Source organism: Elaeis guineensis, chromosome 14, assembly GCF_000442705.2.
Source record: "Elaeis guineensis isolate ETL-2024a chromosome 14, EG11, whole genome shotgun sequence".
Lineage (NCBI taxonomy): Eukaryota > Viridiplantae > Streptophyta > Magnoliopsida > Arecales > Arecaceae > Elaeis > Elaeis guineensis.
Genome location: NC_026006.2, coordinates 49,476,933 through 49,485,922, shown reverse-complemented (window position 1 = coordinate 49,485,922; position 8,990 = coordinate 49,476,933). Strand labels below are relative to the sequence as shown.

At 37.5% G+C, this 8,990-nt stretch overlaps 1 protein-coding gene across 1 annotated transcript; it reads left to right on the top strand.

Annotated features, from left to right (window-relative positions):
• The first annotated feature begins 547 nt into the window (after window positions 1–547).
• LOC105057780 (uncharacterized) lies at window positions 548–2,232 on the top strand. Its single transcript, XM_019854870.3, has 2 exons — window positions 548–806; window positions 1,694–2,232. The coding sequence occupies exons 1-2, from the start codon at window positions 687–689 to the stop codon at window positions 1,958–1,960; spliced, it is 387 nt and encodes a 128-aa protein (XP_019710429.1). The 5' UTR covers window positions 548–686; the 3' UTR covers window positions 1,961–2,232.
• The last annotated feature ends 6,758 nt before the right edge of the window (window positions 2,233–8,990 follow it).

Below are 8,990 nucleotides of genomic sequence, written 5' to 3'. Positions count from 1 at the left end.
ACTACCATACCTTCACCATGAAGGAACCCATAGGTACAATTCTTGTGACATGAGTTGTCTGAAAGTTATTTGCATTGGCAGCCGTCTGCTCTTCATACAGAACACCAGATCCAATCACTTAGTGGGGTCTAAAAAGAACAAACGCTTGGACTTGCAGCTACTGTGGTCCAAAATTCCACATCACTTGCTGACCTCCTGCTGAAGGTTTGGAGCCCCAAAACACAAAAAGTGCCCCAAAGAAAAGGGAGTGGTTGACGTGGAGGGAGGCTTGCCTTGTGTGCCCTGGTGGTGGATTCAGATAGGGGAGAAGAACCGGGCCAAAAGACATTCCACATAAGTGGATGCAGTGGAACCTGATCTTAGGATTTGATAAATGATAAAACTTCGTTGGCATGGTGGTTGCCATCCCTTCCCCTTGCTAGGATAATACTATTCACTTTCCTTCATCATCTTTTTTTTTTTTTTTTGGGGTCAAAAAAAAAAAGGAGAGATTGGCCAACTGCCACATGGACCCACCTGCCTCTCTAACCCACATGCCCTCAACTTCCCCTCCATCCTTTGCCTCACCTATTATAAGTTCATGGGAAGCCAAAGAACCATGAAGAAATAGAGCATTCGACTACTCTTCTTCAATTGAGGCCAGTAGCACTGGTGTAGCTTTTTTATCTTTCTAGTATTAGTGCTGCATGGCCAGGGAGGTAGAAGATGATGTGTTCTTTGCCGACTTAAGCAAGCAGATAGCTCGGCTGGTTATGGACGACGATGAAGAAGAATTCCCCATAAGGTGTCCCTCGCTTCCGGTCCAGGTAGGTCATCCTCTTTCCTCCTCTACATCATTTAAATGCTCTGAAGTAATTAACAAGGAAGACAAAGATATGGTAGTAGTCCTTTTCATGTTAAGTTCCCTGTTTTTGTTAAAAAGATCATAATTGCAATTATTTGCACTTGAGCTAGCTGAAAAGAAACAAAGATTGGGAATTCTAGTTGTGATCTTGTGCTCTTTCTTTGTTTTCCTTTTTTTTTTTTGGTGTCCTTTGGTTTTCCTCAGATTAGATCTATTTTTTTTTTTTTTTAAATCTGTTTGTAGTTTCTCAGAGATTGGACATAGAATACTCTGCTTCTAATAAAGCTAGAATGAGACAGGTGCTTAGATGTATTCCAATAACAGCATGTCAGATCTACCTGTGGGCTGCACCCTTTATTTCCATAGAAGTCCTTTAATTATGGCCTGTCCTTGCGCAAGCTATCTGATACGATCCCTCTATTTATTCATTATTATTGCCTCTTAAACTTTGGTTGTACTCAGTTCTTACTAGATCCTTCATTAATACAAATAAAAAGTGATTTTTATTGGAACATTTATATATAGCTTAGACTGTAGCGTGGCATAAAACATGTTTTGAACTGCACTAAAACATGTTTTTCTAAAATAAAAAAAAAAAAAAAAGATTTGTTGGAAGAAATGAATCTTCTAAAAATATTTGTTTTTTTTTTTTTTACTTTTCAAAAAATCCATTTGAAATAACTTGACAAATCATAGAATCTGAAACGAATTTGTTACAAAAAATTACAAAAGTTCAGAGTTTTGTGGGTATCTGTTTCGAGAAAACTTAAACAACAAACAGCCTTGGTATAAAAAATTTATCCTACTAGATGGAATATTAACAAGTGGTTTAAATGTTCTTGTCCACAGGGATTCCCTTACATGCCCCAAAGGATCATGCCACCACCTTATGGTTATGGTTTCTCCTACAGAAGGGAGAGCAAGGGCACCGGAGTCTTCATTCCCCGGTCGACACCCCCTAGAAGGAAGAACAAGTCAGGGAGATCAATTCCAGCTAACACCAACTCTCACAAGCATCCTGACAGACCTGGAGTTGCAGTTTCTAATGTCACCACCAACAACCACATATACTCCAGTTATTACATCAACTCTGCTGTGCTAAAGACTCATAAGTAGGGCCATGGAGAGATCCTTGGCTCATACTAACATTAATTTGGTCTCTGTTTGTTGACAATGTCAAGGACTTCTATGGTTATTATGTAAATGGAATAAGAAACCTCTTCCATCTGCCTAAGTAATTGTGAAGAGGGCTTAAAATAAGCTTCCATCCTCTTCTATAAAATGTACAGTTCACTGATGAAGGGAAGTGTAACTGCATGGGAGTTGGACAAGTGTTCAATGATGTATTATTATTCATAGGTCATTGAATGTATTCACTCTCTTCTATATAGGGATCTCTTGATGATTTAAGAAATTTGATTGATTTACTGTTGGGTTTGGCATCTGCTCTCCAAGGCAAATCAAACAGCCAATCTAGTGGTTACTCCTAACCTTTGACTTTATCTGCCTGTTCAAAGCAAAGAAGCACTTGTAATTTATATGACTGCGGTAATGCTAATACTAAGATCATATAAGGAATGCTCACAAGAGGTAGATTGGTGGGACATTACCTGTCACATCAAAAGATCAAGCAGCAGCAGAATCTTCGGGGATTTGCTAATATCTTTCGAGAATGTCAAATACTAGTAGGCTTGGAACAAAATATGCAAAATAAGAGTCTAATTATGATCCAGACGAACTTGATGTGAATTACTTTGATCATTACAAATAGAGTTAAATAGGATCCAAGAACAAGATCCGCCGTATCAAAAAATCTAATTGCACCCCAAACTTTAGAAGCAATAACTTGATCATGATATCTAATTAGGATGATCTTTGCTATAAACAAAAAATCAAGTAACGTTTTGAGATTTACGTCTTAGAAATAACCTTCTAGAGGATTAAATGGATTGGAATTAGACTCCAAAATGGACTAGTCAAATTGAAAGCTTTCTTTTTTAAAACGACTTTAACTATACATATCTTTTAATCTGTGAATAATCAGATAGGATGATAAAAGACAAAGTTGATATAAAAATTTCAATCTTTTTTTTTAATAATTATTATTTTTAATCATATTAAATTTAGAAGATCTAATCTTATTTAAACTAGAAGAAGAACTGATCATTTGAATTATACAAAGAAGGACCTCTATGTACCTTAGTTTATGGCATGTAGATCATCAATGAAATGAAAAAAAAAAAAAGAAAAGAAAACATAAATTCTACTTTCATAAGTTTTTTATCTTTTTTAGAATTTTTTTTGAAAGATTTGAGTTAATGGAGTTAAGAGAATTCTTTCACCTTTCCGATGGGACCAAATTAATAACATTTAAAACGTCTTCAAGGACTGTTAGATCTATGACTGTTAGAGATATCACTCAATTCACGTGTCCTTAACTAAAATAGTTGGATAAGATAGCTATCAATTTGCTTTCGTTTTTCTCTTTAATTATTTCTTTTTCGCTATTTTTCATTGCTAATCTTGTGGAGTCATTTCTAAATGAGTGCACGTTTTTATGCTCCATCGACTACTCTATTTCGACAGTTGGTAACGACATTTCAAATAGCCTTTCATGTAGTCAAGCCTGATTCGTCTTATTTATTTTGATTGGCTCCGGTATCTGATTTATTATGTTATAATTTATATCATTACACTACCAATTAGCCAACGTGATGTGACATAAGATATGTATTGATTTCATTTGTTGCAGAGACCGCAAGAAGCAGTCCTATTGTAAATTTCCTAGCATAAAAGGATGGTAGTCTTATTACCAAGGAAAAAGAACAAAAGGATTGTAGTCCAAGCAGCATGACTCAAAAAAAGGATATGTAATTGTCCTATCAGCCATTCTCCTGGAATGTTTATAGTATCAAGGACAGCCAAATTTTGACTATTTGCAGACTTTTTGTTTTTTTTTTGGAGGGGGGGGTATATTTAGTTCAACTATTTCTATTTACTTTCGTGTTAGGTAATTAAGTTACATATAGCAAATAAGTCAGATCTGATCAAGACAATTGGGATGTATTTAGTTCAAAACTGGATTATAATTGAAGTCTGAATGAATTGGAATAAAAATTGAAATAATTATATCCTTAATATGTTTAATACACGATTGAATTTGAATACTAGAAGAGAGTAAGAATTTGATTTTGAGGAATTGAAGTATTTTTATTCTCCTCTAAAATTCAAATGAAAATAGAATTCTCTTCAACTAAATGATTGGAATGAAAATTACTCATTCTTATTTCTATTTTAGAATCTAATTTTTTTTAACCATGTCTATGTCTCTATCTCGGTGATACATATATAACTTATTTTCCTCGATGAAGCAATGATTCAGTCTGATGCTAGTATCTTTCACTTCTATGGAGCCCGAACCCAGGATTAATAAGCAATTAGCAAGTATGAGACAGATGATGCATCACTGTGAGATAATTATTTGGCTGCAAACTTTGATGCTCAAGAATTTCATACCTAGCAAGACTCTATGATTGGATGGTGCCAAAAAAATGCATTGTTTATAAATATATGAAATCAACTCATTACTGCAAATGTTTGGGATGACAGGTCCCCTTGAACTGGCAACTGTTGTCCCGTGGGATGTTGTGAGCTAGTATAGGGGGAACCACGTGATGTCCGTATCCAACGTAGGTGGGAGGTGGAAGAACACGGCTGTGGCCGAATCTAGCCACATGCACATGATAGATTTTTGTCGGTTGCATCATCGACTCTGGAATCTGGAACTTGTCAGCTCCCTTCTATTACCATGGATCACCCATTGAACCACTTTTTTTATATTCTAATATTCTAGCAAGAAGGAAAAGCACGCTTCAAAACAAAGCAAGAAGGAAAACCGTAATGTGTCATTGCAAAAGGGCTGAACCGACTAGCTTGGTGTCCCCACTAATTTGGTGTCTTCTTCTTGGAGTCCAGATCCTCTACGGCAACTCTGCCCCCATAGAATCCTATGCTATCACAGATGACTACCACGTCATTCATCTCAGAGATAAATGGCTCTTATTCACTTTTGAAATGTAACTAGATGCTATTAATGGAATATGCTGTAGGTCATGATGGTGAAAGAGAGCCATTCAGCTTTTAGATGGATGATATGGTTGGTACCCATGGTGAGGTGTTTTTTTTTTTTTTTTTTGCTAAAACAAATGGGAGTTGAAGGGAGGCGATCCTAAAGCTGTCAACGGGCCAGATGCAGGCTCGAGATCCATAGGTATTTATCCGACGGATCTGGATCTAGTACTAGCATTGGATCTGTTTATCCAGATCCGGACCCGATAAACCATAATATAAATGGATAGGATCTGGATATTTAATACCCAGACCCAATAGATCCAGAATCCGATGATATAATATAATATATATATTAAAAATATTTAATATTCCATCCGAGACTCTCTCTCAGTCTCTCTCTCTCCCTCTCTCTCAGTCTCTCCGAGGACCCTGACGGCGCCTCTCCCTCTCAGCCACGAGCTCCGCTCACCGGCGATCGGACCCGACACTAACATCAGCCCTTGACTCCCTCCTCCATCTCTTCACTTCCAATCTGCCCAAACTCGCCCCTCCTCGCCATCGGTAATGCAGTCATGGCCACTGTCGACTGCAACTTCATCACCCACCTCATCGCCGCCATGCGCTCCCTCTCCGCTGTCTTAGCGAAGGCTGGTTTCTTCGAGATCCGCATCTCCACCTCCCACTCTCGGCATCCTCTCCACCTCCGAGCCCCCGTCCTTTGGCCACTTCCATCAGGACTACGACCGCACCATCTTCGTCTCCATGCTCGATTTCTACTGCGAGGCCAAGACCCCCTTCGTCGTGAACACCTATGCTCACCAACAACCGAACCCCGACAACAAGGCTGTGGACGGAGGAGATCCGGGCCGCCTCTCCTCTGCGAGATCTGCACCCCCTTCCTCTACCTCGCATCGTCTTCGTCGCCATCCGGGCCGCCTCTCCCCCTCCACTGTTGTCTTCCATGGCTCCGCCACTCCGTGCGCCCTCTCTCTCCCTCGCATCATCTCCGCCACCATCCGAGCTGCCTGTGACGAGGAGTTTCGGATCTCGAAATCGAGTCCTGATATTCAGAATCCATTAGGATTTGGGTCTGATACTTTAAGGCCAAATCCATCGGGTATTCAGATCCGGATTCGGTACTAGTAACTAAAATCGGGTCCGGGTCTGAATATCTAGGTTCCGGTGCATCTATCTCCTTGGAAGTGACCATAGGATTTTAATCTCCACTGGAGAATATTCGATTCGAAGTCGAATTTAGATGAATAGGTAGCCTCCTCTCCACTATATGGATGAACTCAATAGGTGAATATATTACCTCAGTACCATCAAAGTATCTGAAGGTTATGCAAGAACGTGGCCGTGGGATGGCTGGATGCCCCTAGACATATTGATTTGAGCGTTGTTGGGGTTGCAAGTCTCCCAGACAAATGGATTTAAGGGTCAGAAGATTTGGTTTTGTTTTATAGAGGCCTATAAGTGCATAGGCATGCTCAGTTAGTTGTTTAAACTAGCTAGTTTAAGTCACATGTAATAATTGTGACAAAAAAAATAGTTAGCAATGAGAGCTGATCTAATTAAAGGAGTTCTCAGATATTCATATATCCTGATCATATATATGCTCCTAGTTTGAGTTTTGCACTTGGTCTCAAACACATGATTTGATGGCACATATGATCACGACAACAATATAAGAAGGTTTTGTGCATCACATATGTATGTATAATGCTGTCAAATGAACTGAGTAGCTCAGGCTTAGCCTAGTCTAGGCTTGAGGAAAGCTCAAATCAAGCTTGATTCAAGCTGAACACAGCAGGCTTGAACTAATCAAATAGGCTCAAAATTATTTCAAGCCAAGCCATGAATTGATCCAACTCAATCAACCTCAGCTTGAAAGACTTTCTTTGGATCAATTAAATGTTGGTTAGATCTGAACCAAATTTTGGACCAAAAACTTGAAATCAAAATCAAGCTTTCATTTGAGTTTGAATCAAGCTTGATTCAATATCAAGTTGATTTCAGTTTGATTTAGAATTATTCAAGCTAATGAAGAAGGCTTATGTTTGGCTTGACTCAGTCTTAAGCTTGAATTGGGCTCAAAATAATGATAAACATATAAAAGTTGATCTTCGAATTCAAAACTTAATTAGCTAACTTTTTAATAAAAGAACAACATACTTTAGCTATGTTATTTGAGTCCCATGCCCTCGTGAAATTAAGATGGCTTTTATAAAAATAAGCTAAACTTGCTACATTTCACACTCTTATAACTCCAGCGTAACATATTGCAAGAAAATAGAAGCTGGAGTACCATGCTGGAGGGGATGGCTCAAGTGTTGAGTTTTTTGAGTACTAGTACATGTAGATTTCAAATTTTTTTTTAAATTGAATGCAACGAAATAATAAATTAAAACTCTTTTAATCAATAACATACATTCATCATATAAAGACACCTAATGATCTAGTTCATATGCAGAAAATAACACAATCTGATTTTTAATCTAAAAAATAAATATGCAATCGGATTGTATACTATTTCGTTTAATCTTTCTTCAAGTCTAGATCTTTGCACAGGCCGATCTTCACCTACGATCTGATGATCTTGGATATCTTCAGAAGGTCTCTTGAAGCTGCACAAACATCCGATCTCTACGGATATCCACACAAAATCTTGATCTGATCAGAAATCTTTTGATCTCACCGGAATGCTAGCTCCCTTACAGAGATCGTACTTTGACGGTTGATGATTTTTCTTCTTTTCTTTCAAGATACTCTTAGAGAAGAAGAAGAACAAGAGAATGACAATGAACATGAGGAAGATGAAGAACAAGGAGATCTTCTCCTTTTCTTTTTGGAACCACGCACATAAGCTCTATACTAGAAATCCAGAGAAGAACCATTTCTTCTCTTTTCTTCCATGCGTGAAAGAAAAACTTTCTCTCTTCCCTTTTCATGCCTCTAAGAGGAACCTTTCTTCTCTTTCCACGCAAAAGAAGGAAGACACTTCTTCCTTTTCTTCAGCCCATGAGGAAGACCTTCTTTCTCCCTTTTTCTTATGCTAAGAAGAGAAATGTTTTCTCTCTAAAACATGCCAAGGACCTCTATTTTTCTGCATCAAAAGCCAGCCACAACCCACACCCAAAAGAGAGCTTTTAAAGGGGCATTGAGATGGGTTTTGAGTAGGATCCAAACTCCTACTTTTGTGGCATCAAAAGGCTTGGCAGCATGGCTTGTTTTGGTGCGTGGAGAAGGGCTTTGTATAGGAGTCTAACTCCTACTTTTGTGGCATGAAATAAAAAATAGGGCATTCAGATTTTTCAATGTGAACTCCTTCATGTGAAAGAAGAAACAACATGGAGATATGGTGCAAAAACAAAAGATTGTGTGGGGCATCCCTTATGTGGTGGGCGGCCAAGATTTAGATGAATTCTAGTCCAACTAGGACTTTCTTGAATCTTATTTTAATCTCTAATCAATTCTTGGACCAATTCTAACTAACTTAAGAATTAGTTATAACCAAATAACTAATTAGGTCTTAGCCCAATTAGGAATCCAATTAGGTCCCAATCTAATTAGAAAATTAGTTAGATTAAACCTCACTAAACTAAAGATTGATTTCTTAGATATAAGGTTATCTCATAATCCAATAGGACTTGATCCAATCAAATTCAAATAAAACTAAATAGAATCTAATTCAATTAGATTTAATTCGAACCTTATTACTCAATCAAAATAACTCTATTGCAATCAAATTATAAATTAAATCCTCCAAAAATTTACTAACCCTTAGCAAATTGAACATTACAACTTTTGTATTGAATTAATTATCAATCAAATTAATAACTAAATCTTATTATAATTCATAATCGTAACTCAACCATCTAATTAGTCAAAAATCTCTTTTGTATGTAACTCCATAGGTTCTATTCTATCTGGTAATGAGATATATTGTGATTTCTATCATAATATCATCGAAACTCATTTCAATAGATTGAAACCATTCCAACTCTGTCCATCAAAGATCATCGATCATCAAGATGATGCTTATGGATCTCACAATCCATCAGTGACACTTAAT

Coding starts and splice junctions, on each gene's coding strand:
- LOC105057780 (XM_019854870.3), top strand. CDS start 687: ATGGCCAGGGAGGTAGAAGATGATGTGTTCTTTGCCGACTTAAGCAAG. Junction 807..1,693: donor GTCCCTCGCTTCCGGTCCAG/GTAGGTCATCCT, acceptor TCTTGTCCACAG/GGATTCCCTTACATGCCCCA.